The 16,992-nt window shown below is 36.7% G+C and overlaps 1 protein-coding gene across 1 annotated transcript in view; it reads right to left on the bottom strand.

Annotated features, from left to right (window-relative positions):
- Positions 1 to 16,992, bottom strand: part of NKAIN3 (sodium/potassium transporting ATPase interacting 3) — an 838,213-nt gene that overhangs the window by 366,231 nt on the left and 454,990 nt on the right. Inside the window, exon 3 of the mRNA XM_072604673.1 lies at positions 12,567 to 12,647. Within this exon, the coding sequence (XP_072460774.1) occupies positions 12,567 to 12,647 (81 nt within the window). The remainder of the gene's footprint in view (positions 1 to 12,566; positions 12,648 to 16,992) is intronic.

Genomic DNA, 16,992 nt, shown 5'->3' with positions numbered 1-16,992 from the left:
CAGAAAGGGTTAAAAACCCCTGGATTAGATCACTTTGAATCCCCTTTTATTATTAAAGCTATTATAAATCAATTATCCTATTAATTAAGGGGTTGAGATTTTGGGGATCATCTAAATGCCTGAATCATCCAGAAGCAGCGAGGTAGTGCACTGGCTACAGTGCTGGATCTAGACTTCAGAAGCCCTGAGTTTAAATCTGGCTTTAAATACTTAATAACTATGTAACTTTGGACAAGTCACTTAACCTGTTTGCCTTACTGTGGGGATAAAATGAGATAATATTTGCAAAGTACTTTGCAACCTTAAAGCACTAGAGAAATGCTAGCTAGTATTATGAGATACTTTAACTAAAACATCACAAATGGACCAACAGAAAATTATTTTATTATAAAGGAGTTTCATTTGCAGGTAACTCCCAATGGAAATATATCTAAATTACCATAATGCTAACACTCACTTCTAAAACCAAAAGCAGGTGATATTTTGTTTCAAATCCTTACACCAGGGCTGGGGAACATCATGGGTATGGTCTTTTGACTGAGTTCAAGTTTTATAGAACAAATCTTTTAATTAAAGGGATTTTTCCTGTGAAGTTTGGATCCAGTGAAAGGGACACATTTAAAGACCTAGAAGGCCACACGTGGTCTTGAGGCCACAGGTTCCCCACCCCTGCCTTATCCCCTTACACCCAGTCCAAGTGATGATCTAACCAATAATGATTCCTCTTCCTCCCTTTCCCATCTCCTTCTTAAATCTTTTCCCTTTTCTTCAGATTCACCTTTGCCATACCAGGATTCTAGAAAATTGTGTCAAATCCTTAAAGGCATCTTAAGAACCACGTCTAGCAAACCAAATCACCAATTTTTTATTGGGTGTGTCCTATGAGCAAATCACCTTAACTGTGCCCTATAAACAAATCATTTCTGAAGAATTTGCTTTCTATTTCTTTCTCTAGTCATACTGTTCTGATTTAACAAATACATATTTGTGCAGATTGAGTTTTTTTCTGAAAGGAGAGTAGATTTCAATGTATTTTGTCAATGGGCAGAAATTGCTGGTAAACATATTGGATAGCCTGCAAGACTTGCAGTCAGGAAGACCTAAGTTTAAATCCAGCCTCAGACATTTACCAGCAAGTCACTTAACCTCTCTATGCTTCAGTGTTCTCATCTATAAAATGAGCATGCTTCCAAAGGTTGTTGTGGGGAAAAAAATAAGTTAAAACATGTAAAATGCTTTATAAATCTGAAAATACCAAACAAATGCTAGCTATTATTAATATTAGTTAAATGGGTTTGATATCTCTTTCTGGGGTACATTCAAGTGATTCATTTATTACCGTAATGGTTACCTTAACACAAAGATTGCATTCTAGACTCACTTGCTCTTCAATTGAATGTTCATATTTTATCATTTAATTGTGCTGCACTCTTTTATTTTATAAAGATGCCCAGAGGCATATGCTGCCATCTTGTTGTAAATAGAAATGCAAATAAACATGCTTATAAAGCTGCCTTTGATAATCTTGTGATATCTCCTAAATGTCACCTGATATTGCTCTTTGTATATGCGTCATGTGGATGATGCTCCTAACTGAAGTTTTCCAACAATAGATCCTATTAGCTAAACATGTCAGTTAGCATAGCAAGGAGAAGATACAGGTTCCCAGTGGCATTTACCAGTGTCCTTTTTGTACCACATGATGCTTTTCTGGAACTTCCTTACGCTTACTTTTACCATTAAGGCGCTTAAGGTGGTCTTCAAATTTCCTTGTCAAACATGGGTAATACGTTATTCAGATTTATAAAAGTTTCCTTTGGTAGACTCTCTAAAGAGATGTTCATATTGATGGTTAGAGCGATGATGGACAATCATATCATGGCCTAACCAGAGCAGTTTAAATGTTACCAGTGACCAGACTAACTCTTACTAGATTACAGCTGTACTTCCCAGGGTTATGGACTTTCAGTAGAAAGGGATCTTAGAGATCATCTAGGCTGACCCCTTCACTCTATAACAGAGGAACAAATCACAAACCCGATACCCAGAATGGCTAAGTGACTTGCCTAAGGTCACACAGTCACAGAGATAGGATTTGAACCCATATTCTTTGATTCTTTGGAATAGATACGCAGGTAGTAAAATACCATTTCTAAAAATGCATTCTAAAGTGAATTATTTAGTTATTTTAGATTGAATTCACTTTTAAAGTATACAGATTGGAACAATTTTAGTTAAGAACTTTCTTAAAAAACGAATCCTGAGACAAAATATAAGTAGATCTTTTAAGAAGCAGAAAAAATATCAGATTGATTGTAAGTTCCTGAGGGGAAATGTGCCTTTTAATTCTGAAATCACCATATCCCCCAATCCCTCACCTCTTCCTCCTCATGAACATGACATGCCTAACCAAGCAAATTGGTGCCAACTATTCAACCTGGAAAGACTTGTGTTGAATATCAGCCTCCAGTGTGATGAAGATTTTGCTTAGGAAACATTCAGAAAGATAAATTAAGTTAGGGAGCAAAAGTCTTGTTAGCCCTTGCCAGCTGCTAAGGGGAAGTATTGGGCTGAAACTTGCCACAGGAGATCGCTCTCATGGGGAATGGTTTCAACTTAAAACAGAATGGGAATGGTTCTGTCTATTCTAGACATTTGGGGAATAATCATTAGGTCTCTTTAAGATTCTTGGTAGTTAAAGAGCACACCTTCCTGAGCAAACACAGCTTCATCTCTCAAAATATCCTCCTAACTGCTCTCCCTGTAACTATTCTCTTCTAACCCTAATCTGTCTTCCATACAGGTACTAACCTGAAGTCCCTAATGCACAAGGGTGACCATAATAGATCACATTTACATAGCTTTTATATTTGTAAAGTGCTTTTCACCCAATCAACTTAGGAAGTAATTAGTGTATTTTTATTCCACTTTTACTGCTGAATCTCTGAGAGGTTAGGTAAATGGCCTGAGGGCCTGCAGGTAGCTTTGGAGCTGGCACCCAAACCAGGTCTCTTGCACTAAATCCAGGACCTTTTTGGTTAAATCACATTATTGTCTAAACTCCCTTGACCCTAAACCTTCAGCCTATAAACAAAATACAAATTCCTTAACCTTTTAAAGACATTTTAAGTGTTACTTCCAATCTTCCTTTACACTCTCATTTTGTCTCCTCATCATTTAAAATATTATATATTTTTAAATTATATCTTAAGACATTTTTAATATTCATTTTGAAAATCTGAGTATTTTATCTTCCCCAATAACATGTAAAATCATTTTAACATTCATTTTTAAAACTTCAAGTTCCAAATTCTCTCCTGCCCCACCCACCTCACTGAGAAGGCAAGCAATTTGAAATAGGTTACACATGCGTAGTCACACAAAAATATATTTCCATATTAGTCATGTTGTGGAAGAAAACAGAGAAAAAAATCTCTCATTAAAAATAAAGAAAGTAGAAAAAGATTTCAGTCTGCATTCAGACACCATCGGTTCTTTCTCTTGGGATGGATTGCTTTTCATCCTAAGTCCTTCAGAGTTGGAAACATTGTATCGCTGAGAACAGCTTAATCATTCTTAGCTGATCATCTTACAATATTGCTGTTACTTTGTATACAATATGTCTTAGCGTCTATAAGACCTTCCAAGTTTTTCTGAGACCATTTTGCTCATCATTTCTTATAGCGCAATAACATTCATCACAATCACATACCACAATTTGTTTAGCCCTTCCCCAATTTATTGGCAGCCTCTCAATTTCTTTACCACTAGAAAAGAGATGCTATAAATATTTTTGTACATATAGATTCTTTTCCTTTTTATTTCGTTATTTCTTTTTGGATATAGACCCATAGTGGTATTGCCAGGTTAAAGTGCATGCACGGTTTTATAGTACTTTGAGCACAGTTCCAAATTGCTCTGCAGAGTGGCTGAATTAGGTCACAATTCCACCAACAGTGCATTAATGTCTCATTTTCCCCTCATCTCCTCCAGCATCTGTCATTTTCCTTTTTTTTGTCCTTTTAGCCAATCCAAGAGATAATGAGGTAGTACTTCAGACTTGTTTTAACTTGCATTTCTCCAATCAATAGTGAATTCGAATATTTTTTTCATATTGCTATAGATAGCTTTGATTACTTCATCTGAAAACTGTTCATATCTTTCAGCCATTTATCAATTGGGGAATGACTCTTATTTTTATAAATTTTACTAAGTTCTCTATATGTTTGAGAAATGAGGCCTTCATTAGAGAAACTTGCTTCAAAATGTTTTTCATGGCTACAATTGTTCACTGTATTTCCCTCATCCTATCTCCCCTCTCCAGAGTTTTGCTTCTGACTACCCTGTCCTTCCTTCTATTCCCTCCCCTCCCCTTTCTCAACACCTTTCCCTCCTACTTTTCTGTGTGGCAAGATAGATTTCCATAACCAATTGAGTGTATGTGTTATTAACTCTTTGAGCCAATTGTGATGAGAGTAAGGCTTACTTATTCCCTCTCGCCTCCTCCATCTTCTCCTTCACTGTAAAAGCTTTTTCTTCTCTTTTTTTGTTTGAGATAATTTGCCCCATTTTACCTTAACCTTTCCTTTCTTCCAGTGTATTCCTCTCTCAGCCCTGAATTTTATTTTTTTATATATCATGCCTTCATGTTCAACTCACACCCGTGCCCTCTGTCTATATATACTCCTTCTAATTGCCCTAATAATGAGAAAATTCTTATGAGTTTCAAGTCTCATCTTCTTATGTAGGAATGTTAAGAGATAAGGAAGGAAACTACATCTTGCTACAAGGTACCATAGACAATGAAGTAATATCAATATGAAACATACATGTACTAAATGGTATAGCATCCAGATTCTAAGAGGAGAAGTTAAATGAGTTACAGGAAGAAACAGACAGCAAAACTATATTAGTGAGAGACCTCGGCTTTCCAGGCTTATTATAAGATGCAGGATACATTCCTACCAAACCTCACTATTTGCTGTTCCCCAACTCATCTTGGCTTCTTTTGTCTTTCTGTTCAGATAGCCTGACCAATACACCTGGAAAACACTTCCTCCTCATTTCTTTGAAATCCTTCCTTCAAGTAACTCAGGTGCCACCACCACAAAAAGCTTTCCCTTCACCCTCAAGTTTAAAGTAATCATTTCCTCCTCATATTTTCTTAGAATACTAACTAGCTCCTTTCTTTGTCCTTATCACAATCTGCTTTGGCTACAATTCTCATATCAGTGGCTATCAAATGGTACAAAGGGCCTAGGCCAGGCGTGAGGAACCTGTGGCCTTCTAGGTCCTCAAGTGCAGCCCTTTGACTGAATCCAAACTTTACATTACAAATCTCCTTAATAGAAGGATTTGCTCTGTAAAACTTGGACCCAATGAAAAGCCTCACCTAAAGAACCAGAAGGCTACATGTGGCCTTGAGGTTGCAGGTTCCTTACCCTTGGCCTGGGTACTCTGAAATATTTCTCACTTCTCTGATCCATTGCTGCCACTTAAAATATACAGGAACTTCTTTATGTGACACTCAATACTTCTTGCAAGCACATGATTCACAAGGTTTGAAGTAAGAGTGATTTTATTTATTGGTTAAAGAAATCTTGTAAGTAGGGCTCACAACAGAGGTCATAGAAAACAATTACATACACCTATAAGCAACCCTCTTTCAAAGGCTTATATAGTTATAATCACTTGAAATCAAGTCCTAGACATGACATTTCCTCTAGTATGCAGTACTAGGCCCAGTTCCTCCTTGTTCTCTCCTCCACAGTTCTTCTGGTTATTGATCAATCATCCAAAAAGCTTTTATTAAGCAGTTACCACTTGCCAATCATCGTGGCTAAGCATTAGGAAAACAGAGAAAGTAAAAAGCATGATCCTGGCCCACAAGGACCCCACATTCTAATGGGAGAGACAATATGTTAACAACTATGTACGTACACCGTATAGACAGAATAAATGAAAGGTATCACTTTTCACTCAGCCAATAGCATTCCATAGCTCCCCTGGTATAGCAAAGATCATCCCTCAGCATTATTTCTCATCATGGTTCTTCCACTGACCTACAAACCTTCCTTGTAGTTGTAGGTTGCTGATGAATGCTATCCATTCTTTCTTATAGCTTCAACTGACTGTATCCTGCCCAGTCAGATGCCAGTCCTGTATCTCTGGGAGAGTTTCCAGATCTCCTCTGTCTTGGTGAGAAACACTTGGTCTCTCTACGGCTTACTGTAAGGTAGTGACAAGGAAGGATTAAATCCTTGTACTACAGTTCTGCCAATCTTCCAGGGAAGGCTCCATGCCTGCACCAGGTTGAGTTAAGGAAAATTTGTCAATTTAATATGCTTTCTCCCCCAGATTCCAAGTAGCTAGAGGTTTTCTGGAGCTGCTCAACTTCTAACCCCTTTTAATTGTCCTTTTGAGATCTGTATGTCCCTCTGGGGTGAACTGGGTAGGCCCATTCAAATTACCCTGAGCTCCTTTCTGAGTCATTCAGGTAGGGCAATTATATGAGGAAGAAATTAAGTATTAGTGGAAAAAAACCATTCCATCCCTCTCATGTCATGTTCCCCTATTTAATTGTAGGGAACAGAAGTTGTATTTTTTTTATTTTTGTGTTATATAATTACTTACTGAATTCCATGATATTACATTGCACCAAACTAGGTAAATTACAGATCCATTAAAAATCAGATATATGTGAATCTCCTATAAGTCTACAATAGTTATTTTTAATGAAGTAATTAAAAGGAAAACTTTGAGGAAAAGTGTTTATTACTCTTAGAAGAGGTGAAACAGATGGATGTGTGCTGCCCCCTCCCCATATGGCTTCTCATATTTGATCAGAGTTTATGCTTGACCCAATCCAGCATTTCTTCACATCAGTCCTTCCCATTTCGATCATTTCCAAGATTATTTCTGCACTGTCATGTAAAGGCTTTACCTGAGAGCTATGGAAACTAGATACAGTGAAAACTCTCTAGGCTCACTAATGTACAAGATCTGCCTGGCTCCATGAAAAGTAAGTAATAAGGAAATATTAAATAGCCTATAGTGCTAATTTGAGACATAAAAGAAGCCATTAATAACCTCAGCCTAATCCCTTTGTAATCAAAGAGTGTGCAGTGCAGTGTAAGTTCTCAAAATCACTTCCTTTTCAGTCTCATAAAAGGCACCCAATGGAAAGGGATATATGGCTCTATGTTCCAAATATACCACAAGAAAGAGAAAGAAAAGCTCCCAAGAGTTCTAAAACAGAAGTAGTAACTTGTTAATAGTGCCCTTAATGGTCATAATAAATGACTGAGACATACCCTGAGTCACTTCCAAGGTTGCTTAATTTACTCTCTGGATGAGTAACAGAGGCAGTACAGGAGAAGCTATTTCTATTTCAATATTTCAACCTCGCTGGAGAACATCATGGTCTAATTAACAAGGTCATAGATATGAGACTGATATTTGGATTCTAGGGTCTACTACCAAGAACTTATTAAATGTCTTTTAAAAAGTCACTTCATTCAATCTTCCCATCTGCAGTATTCCTATAGTAGTGAGTAGCCTCAAAGTTCTAAATGTAAAAAATGTTATGTCTCAATTTTCCCAAAAGATAGACTTATGATAGTATATTTGGCCATAGGGCAAATCTACACTATAATTTAACGAAAATGTTTTTACTGACATTGCAGAGAGTAGTTTTAAATACAACTTTCAAACTGGTGTTTATTGTTTTCTTTCCTTATATACTCTGAAATACAACAGGAGGTATTCCAAACCAAAATATTTAAGCTTCTCCAACCTGAAGACTGTGTAAGGCCCAAAGACAGCAGTTGTATTTGTGTGAAGACAACTGTGGCTTGGAGGCCTAGTTGTTCTTGCAACAGCTTTTTCCTCTACTATTGATTCCCTGACTCTCCTTCCTAGTACTCCTCCCTTTTCTTCAACGTTCTGTGTCTACAGCTAGAGTTCCATCTTCCATGCAACTTTAATAATTGGTGCCTCCTCATCTGTAACCCTGAAAGTGAAATGCCAATGCATAAGGGATATGCAAGATTCCAACTCTCTTTAACAAATATCTGGATCTAGCCCAGCTCTTTGGTTACACAAATGCATGGTGTGGCCTTATACAAGAAGTATGGTAGCTCATGCCTTAATTTTGATGGTTCTGGATACTGGCGCCAGTGAGTATGAGTGAGTATTGTGAGAGACAGCAAAAGTTAAGTTTCCACAGTAAGTTATTATTAATCAACGAAGTCATTGAGAATAAGTTAGATAATATGAAGGCCAGTCGACTGCAGGTGGACTCAACTAATCAAAAGACAGACAGGGGCCTTCAGAAAATTACCGAGTTTTTGATAAAAGAACCAAATCTGCAGCTAGCTGGAAGCAGCCAAGAAAAATGACCTAGAGTTACATGGAGAAGGCTTTTCTTCACTCAGCTTGCTTAATGAACTTCGTGTATGTAATCAGACACACCCCGTATAAAATCATCCCTCCATTTCCTGATCACGGATTTTATGTTAAAGCATGTTTGGGAGGAGGAATCACACTGGGTGGGGGGGGGGCAGTTTACATAATGGGCATGTAGAGAAGATGGTGACCTAATCCATCTCCTGGTGGGAGGATCTGCCTTGAACTAACAATATATAACCTCATCTTACTCCCTTCTCCTGAAAAGAGTGTGGGGGTCCACTTTGGTCAAAGTGTTCAATTCCCTGCTATAATAAATTTTTCTTGATACCTTATTAGTGTCAAGTGTGTCTCTAACAGTATTGAAGATGTCTCTGCTCAGATTTGGAGGGATCAGAGCACTAAAGCTGGGGACATTGAGGACAAAGTTAGTATCTTCTTGGAAGCACTATTGTACCAAAAAGGCAGTGTCTCTTCTAATTGTATCTTTCCCTTCTAGTCCTTTCCTATCTTGGGCTTCCATTCCTGACTGTCACCTTGACTCACAAGCATTTCCCCTTTAGGTAAGTTAAAAGGTGTCCAGTGACAGCCTATTGATCTTAGTATCACTGGTTCATGTGATTCTTTGGTATGTCCCTCTATGCTCCCATAGAGACTAATATGTTTGTCTTTAAGAAAAAGAGAAAGAGAGAGATTGAAAGGAATATAGGTATGGCTCCTACTTTGAATCAAATGACATATGATGCTGTTTTTCCCTAGCATGGAAAATGGGGGAAAGGGATTTCCAGGTTCTTGAATTAGACACACCGGTGTCTCTTGATTATTTTGTTTGGAACGTAATATTGTGATTTTCTAGTCCATTAAACACATCTATATTCATTTATCAAGCCAAAAACATCCCAAAGGTAAAACAAAACTTTAAATATATTTTCTTTTAAGCTAGGATATCCCTCTTAAGATAGGGAAGGTAATTCTTGAATTTTGTTGTTACCACTGTAGGGTTTGCCCAGATTCTGTAAAGAAAAGATCTGATGTATGTAAAACATAGGTTGCTAAGACAAGTCTTGGCATAGAATCAATCTACCATCTTTTAAAACAGAAAGAAAGGATTGTTAAGGTTTGCCCTCTGAACTTTAAAAAATCTTAAATGGATCCCAAACCCTAGATGCTTGAGGAAGTAGGTTACTATGCAGATTTTTCATCTAGTCTATATAACTTGAGCATGATTTAGTGCTCAAAGTGAGAAATGAATTCTTTTGATATCATTGCTTTGTGGGGAGAAAAGCATCTTGCAGAACAGACAGATAAGTCACTCAGTGCTGGATCTTAAGTCAGGAAGTCCTGAGTTCAAATCCAGCCTCAAACACTTACTAGTTGTGGGACCTTGGGTAAGTCAGTCTGCCTCTGTCTGCCTCAGACTTCTCATCTGTAAAATGGAGATAATAATAACTGTATCCCTAGAGTTGTGGTGAGGATGGAATGAGATAATAATTGTTAAGTGCTTAACATAGGGCCTGGCCCATTGTAAGCACCGTATACAAGTAAGAGTTAAGCTTCATTATAAGTTAAGCCATAACCCATTGCAAAAAACAAAGCATTAACCGCAGAATGCAGGAAGTGGGAGGGAGGAGGATCGTTTTGTTTTAAATAGTTGTTTGCAAAGAAAAAAACAGCTGAATGCTGCCTTCTGCCATCAACTACTGGTTTGGGAACTGAATGCATTTTCCTTTGACAAAGTCACAAATACCCTGCTGTCCCTAAATTTCCCCAGTTCAGAGAATAATCACTAATGCTCAAGAGGGTTTAGAGGATTTGATAGAGCTTTAGATTATGTAAAGAAGGAAGAAAGCTCAATTTTGGTTTCCTTGCCTGCTATACACACATTCCCAAGAGGAAGAGCTAAGAGTGTAGGCCAAATTTGGAAAAGGAGGGATTATACAAGCAGAGTAGAGAAAATATTAATTCATCAGTCAGAGAACTTCCAGGGAGACAGAAAGTCACTTCTTAACAAGTCCTATGCCTTACCTTAGACGAGCCTGGAGTGTCATTTAAAGATCAATCAATAAAATTGACTCATTTGGTTTACACTCTTGTTTTAGAGTGAGTCAGCATTTAGAGATGTGTGATCACATTTTACAAATCCCTCCCAGTCTTAACACATACAGGAAGAATAAAAAATGATTTCCTAATACCCAATAAATATTACTTCAAACTGATGGCTTAAAACTATAAGATAGAAATATAAATAAATATAAATAAATAAAACTATAAGACAGAAAACACAAATCAACTCCAAATGTCCTGGGTCTAAATTTAACAGATGCGACTCCTTATTCAGAAAATCTGAATGCTCAAATGACTTTAAAATTTGTCCAAGATAACAGAAAGATTAGTGTTTACTTTTACTATTTTAGTTACCTTCATAATAGAAAACAAATTAATATTATCTTCAATATATGTTGAATTTATTGTGAAAACTGGATGCATTTGACAACATAAGAAAATGGTGACTGCTTCTAATTATAAATTTATTATTGTATGGAACAAAGGTTTTCAAGAAAATCCTCTGGGGGTTTCTCATACCTTGACTCCACTGAATTCTTTTTATTACAAAATGGACTTCACTAGTACTTTTGTTAGATAGAGTCTAGCAGCAATAGGCTGCTTTGGTATAAATTTTTCCCAGATTTTATCTACAAATGCTTTCAGGAGAGGCCCTATGGCCCTCAGAGGACTGTGTGACATCCTCGAAGCAAAAGAACACCTTTACCCAGATAGAAGTGTGCATGCTAGCAGCCAGAGTGGGAATGTGACCCAAGGCTTCATAGAGGAATGCAAGCTACCTGGAGGAAACATAAATAGCAAAAGAAGCTCCAGCTATCACATGGGAATATTTGCGTGTGACCCTGCAGCATCCCAAGCATTAGCCCTCTTTGTTCTTTTTCTATACGATATTTGACCTGACCTGAGGTTGGGGAGGGGATCTATTACACCATTCTGTCTCCCTGCTGCCAAAGATGGATCTCATGTTTAAACTCAACCTAATTAGCCCAGCAAATCCTGATAAATCTACACGTATTTATCAGCATCCTAGCATGGGCCCCTCTTTATTCGGTATCTCAAAGGGTCTGCATCCCTAAAATTGGCCTATTAGGGCAGAACAGATCAGCCCTCCCCACCTCCCACCCCTCACCTTTGGTCTTATAGTTGGAATTACTGGCAGGAATAGTCTGCCCTCCCCTCCATACACATCTTGTGTCCTTCCAAACTGGTAATAAACCTAATAACCTAAAACAAAAATTAGCTATGATTTTCCTGTTATAATGATGCTGCTAAGGTTCTACTCCATAGCAACAGGTTGTGCTGGTGCATGAAGGGGGAGAAATAATTTCAAATTATGTAAATAAAAATGCAGTGCAATCTGCCTTTACATTTGGGTGGCAATCAAAAATATTTTTGCACAAGTCATAATGGAACCTCTCAACGATCCTAACATTTACTTTTGTGTGGTTGGAAATAAAATTTGTATAAGGTTCATCCAAGACACTGTCTTCTGTCTGTTCAAGAGTGAGAAATAGGAATCATTGCACCACAGCTTTTAGTTGCAAGTAATAGAATACTCCATTCAAATGTGAAAAGATAGCACTCTTTTTCACGTAGTTCTTCAGAATTAGCATTCCAATAGTATTGCCAATTTGTTCAGCACGCCATTGCATTAACCTCTTCAATCCCTTTGGCTGCTCCAAGCCCAAGAATACTCAAATACATTTTGCACTCTCTCATTTAGAACTCTAGCTACTGTGGCATTATACCTTTTACAGCTGAACATAGTGACATGCTGAGAGCTCAGTTGCCCACTTCAGCATATGACAATCAAAAATCAGACTATATTATAAAGATCCAAATGTGCTTTCCATTGTGTATTTATTTACGTTTTTCTGAGAAAGTTACGTTTTCTATGAGTCAAGCTATGTATATAACATATATATATATATATATATATATGCCAGTTCCTTTTAAGGGCTAAATATCAGTTTTAAAGAGGAATAATCTTCTTTTTGGTTCTGAGGTTAATGAGACAGCAATAAAATTCTATGAATCATACCTGTCATTTGCCAAAGCATTTTCTTCACCCCAAAGTTAAAGTATGATCAACCCACCTTAGACAGCCCGCCTACTTCTAAATAAAAGCAGATAATGAAAACATTCCAGGTGACCCAGAGGGCAGTCCACACCGTGTACTAGACAGAAAGAAAAAAGAGAAAAAGAAGAAAAATGTGAAGATAAAAAGATCATACATTAAATAGATCAATAATAAGAAATGTCAATAAGCATAAGCCTTCTGGGAAGAAGTGGACAGGGAGAACCCAGGAAAAGATTTCTTATGGAGGTCTCCAAAGATCTCTAGAAATTACAAATCCAATATTCTCCGTAGCTTTTAGCAGATGACAGTAAGGCTTAGATTTATTCTTTAACATGCATTACTGGCCTACAGCACAAATAAATCCAAAAACCTTGACTTGATTACTGTTTTCTAAGTATTTTCTCCTTCAATGAACACCATTATCCAAACTTGCTGTGGGGTCACCCATAATTTAACAATGACTTAGGTCTGCCAGACGTTAAAGGCTTTGAGTCAAATACCAGCATCCCCATTGCTCTGATGCAGGTTATTGCCTGAAAATGGAAAGCTCTTTCTTTACAACAGCTCTCTAGGAAAGTGGAAAAGTGCTCTATTTGACATCAAAGGACTTGGGTTGAAATCGCCATTCTCTCACATGCTAGCTGTGTGATATTGGTCAAATCATGTAATTTTTTCGGACCTCAGTTTCCTTATCTACAAAAAGAGAGGGTTTGACTAACTGGTTTTTAAGGCTTATTTCAGCTTTTAATCTATGGTATCATATGTAGTTTAAATATTGGACTTCCTGGCCTATTTTTCTTTGTAAGGGAAGTACAGAAGCTTTTTGTTAATTATACGCTAATTATATAATTTTGTTAATTATATGTTGTTTACTTCAACATGGAACCTCGTAAAACTAAGAGCCACTAATCAGTCGCAAGGACCTTCAAAATATACATTCTTAAAACCTGAAAATTTCTTTCCCAAAAGTCTCCTCAAGGTCATAATCAAATGCTTAAAAGTGGTGGAATATAATGGATAGAGAAGAATCAGAAAGAACCGAGTTTGAATTCTCAGAGATCTAATCTACCCTCTTGTCACATTCCTCATGGGGGTCATAACTGTATCTACCTCAAAGGATTATAATAATCAAAAGAAATAATGTATATAAAGCTCTTTGCAAAGCATTGCATAACTGTCTGTTTCAGTGTAATATTATTGTTAATAACTAACTGCATTTTGGGAAATGTCCAGATCACACTACTTAGTTATAATAAATAAGTTTATAACACTTGGAATGAAAGAAATATTTAACGTGGAAGAATGCTCAACCACAGGAAATACAAGTGGTGATCTCTTTACTTTAAAAATATTTCTTTTTACTTTACTCAGAAAATTATAATCCTTGCTTTGCTACTTTATTTTTTAATAGGACTAATAATTAAAATCAGTGCTTTCTTTCAGAAGTAATGATTGTTGCTTCTTAAACTAGAAGTTAGTCTCCCTGCCGCTTGCTTCTTCCCATTCCATATATTCGTCATGCCACTGCTGTAGCAGGGGAAATATCCTAACCCCTGTCTCTATGCAAGTTAGGCCAATTTTTCCATTAAAGGTATTGGGACCATCCTTGAGACTTGGTTGACTGAGAGGACTACACGTTTACTACCTGCCTGCCTGAGTACAAAGCAACCCAGAGCAACTCCAGGCACATTTTGATGCTTAGCTGGTGCCAAATGATAGGCAACTTCTAAAATCAAAATCTCAACTCTCAGGGGTCTGTCTTAGATCAGATCTAGACCCAAGTGGCTGCCTTAATGATTTTCCCAAGGCACAGGTTTGAATATGTAAATAGTTAACTTCCTTCACCAAACAATAAACCCCAGTGGTTTCCTAATAATTCTGGAGACAAATATAAACTTTTCTCACTAGAATTTGAAAGCCTTTATAACCTTTCTCCACTCTATTATTCTAGCTTTATCATATATGATTCTCCTTCACAGTCTAAATGATTCGGCCAAATTGACATTTTTGTGGCTGACAGATGACATGATACTTTGTCTCCTCTCTCTGTCTTTGCAGAGGGAGAGCAGTTTTGCCCTCTACCAAACTAGGATTCAGTTTTTCCTCATCTCCACATTTTAAAATCTCCAGCTTCCTCTAAGTGTGCTGTTCTATGTGAGTCTATTCCTACTATCCCCAGGGGCTAGTATTTTCCCCTCCAAATTAGCTTGTATTTAATTTTTGTTTTAGGTATGGTCATTTATGTACTTATTATCTCACCAATCATTCTTCCTGACTTTATCGTACGTATAACTCTCCTAATTCCACACCCCAGCACCCCTAACCCCCTTTGCAGGGAACACTCTCTGCCTCCTAGAAGCCCGAATTTCCTTTCAATCTCGGCTCAAGGGCTATCTTCTACAGACCCCCAGCTGACAGTACCATTGTATCCATTTTCTTATATTTATTTTGAATTTCTCTTGTCCATACATCCATTTGGGCAGCTGGGTTGTGCAGTGGATAGAGTGCCAGAACTGGAGTCAGGAAAATTCAGCCTCCTGAGTTTAAATCTGGCCTCAGATTTAGTGAGTTTACACACTTACTAGCTGTGTGACCCTGGGCAATTTATTTAACCTTATTTGTTTCAGTTTCCTCATTTGCAAAATGAGCAGGAGTAGGAAATGGCAAACCACTCAAGTATCTTTGCCAAGAAAACCCCAAATGGATTGCGAAGAGTCAGGCATGAATGAAGCAACAAATCTATATGTATGTTCCCTTCCCTATTAAATATAAGCTTCTCAAAGGCAGGGACACTTTCATTTTCATCTTGGCATTCTTAGTACCTAATATAGCGTTTGGCACATTGTAGGTATTTAATGAATGCTATTGATTTTTGGATTGATCAATTAACATAATTAGAACATCACTAGGCTCTAATCTTGACCATAGCAAATTAGTTTGTAAATATCTTCTGGTTTAGAATAGAATGTTACTGGTTTGCATGGAGTGATTTTCTTCTTTATCCCATGTAAAGTATGATTAGCCTGAGTTCCTCCCTTTTCTTTTCATAATATCTGAATTTAAAAAAAAAATCTCTTCTAAAATGGCTTTTCCCTTAATATTTATGTTCTGATTTGGCAGTTTTTGAATATGACTAATATTTTAAAAGCTGATGAATTGCAGACCCTTTCTAACTTAACTCACTGATGACTCATTGCTTTTAAATCCTATAATTATTTATTTTGCATATGCTCATTTATATACATGTTATGCACATATTTAAGGCCTAGAAAATACTTGATATCTTCTATTATGAGTGGTAGGTGGCTCATGCAAATTCAAATATTCAAATCATTCTTTGCTGGTGATTATTAACACAAATTCAAACTTATTACTATGGGAACATCCTACATTAGTTTTCATTTGTTTGTTTACCTTCTCAGCCCAGAGGCTCATCCAGTATGGTAGAGGAATGATTCCTAGATTATGAATCAAAATTTTGAGCCTCAGTTCTGTACTTTACTATTTGCATGACCAAATGAGTCTATGCCTAAAATGAGATGATTGGGCTGAATGGCCTTTGGAGTTCCCTTTCAACTAGATCTATGATTCTAATGATTTTAAATTTATTTATCATAACTAAAAAATTTATAATATTTATACTATAATGTATGGATATACATTTAATCAGTAAGTGGTAAGAGTGTAATTTAGTGAATATACTTAAATTTGAAGAACTACATAATGATAAAACCAGAAGTAATTATATGAATATATTCATAATTATATGAAGAATATAATGTTAGCTCATACCCATAAAGCTCTGGAGAGGCTTACCTCACAAAGAACTATGTGAGATAGGTAGTACAAGTATTTTTATTCTCAGAAGCTAAGAGTCTTGCCAGTCATTACACTGCTAACAAATAACACTGCCAGTTTCTAGGCCATTGCTCCTCTACAGATGCCAATAGATTTTTTATGGGTGAACTTCATCTTGAACTTCAAAATTAAACTTTCACCGGTCTCCTCTCACCTTGCTTGTTCATTTTTTCTTCTATTGGTCAGAAGTGTCATGGCATTAGAAAGCTTTATGTAAATGATAAAGAACTCAGTCCAAGAAAACAACAAATTTAAATGTTATTTATATAGAAACAATGTGGTAGATCCCATTTAGGTAGGATTTAACATGGTAAATACTATTGAGGTAGAAACAATCTTGTCTTCTTATGCCTTGCTCTTAATACTGGAAACTAATGCTGCCTTCTTCATTTTAATATCTCTTGTCAAACTAGCACTTCCATATTTATTTTTCTTTCAAGGTGACAATTAAAAAACACACCTTAGGCATACAGATATGTACCTGACATCTTTATATTTTTTCAAGCAGCCATTAGTAAATTTCATAGATAAACACTGGTCTTAGAAGTTATGAGGAAATTATATAGTATTATGCCAACATATTT

The sequence above is a fragment of the Notamacropus eugenii genome, chromosome 4 (genome assembly GCF_028372415.1).
Source record: "Notamacropus eugenii isolate mMacEug1 chromosome 4, mMacEug1.pri_v2, whole genome shotgun sequence".
NCBI classification, from domain to species: Eukaryota; Metazoa; Chordata; class Mammalia; order Diprotodontia; family Macropodidae; genus Notamacropus; species Notamacropus eugenii.
Note: the sequence above shows the minus strand (reverse complement) of the source record. Positions and strands in the feature narration are given on the sequence as shown.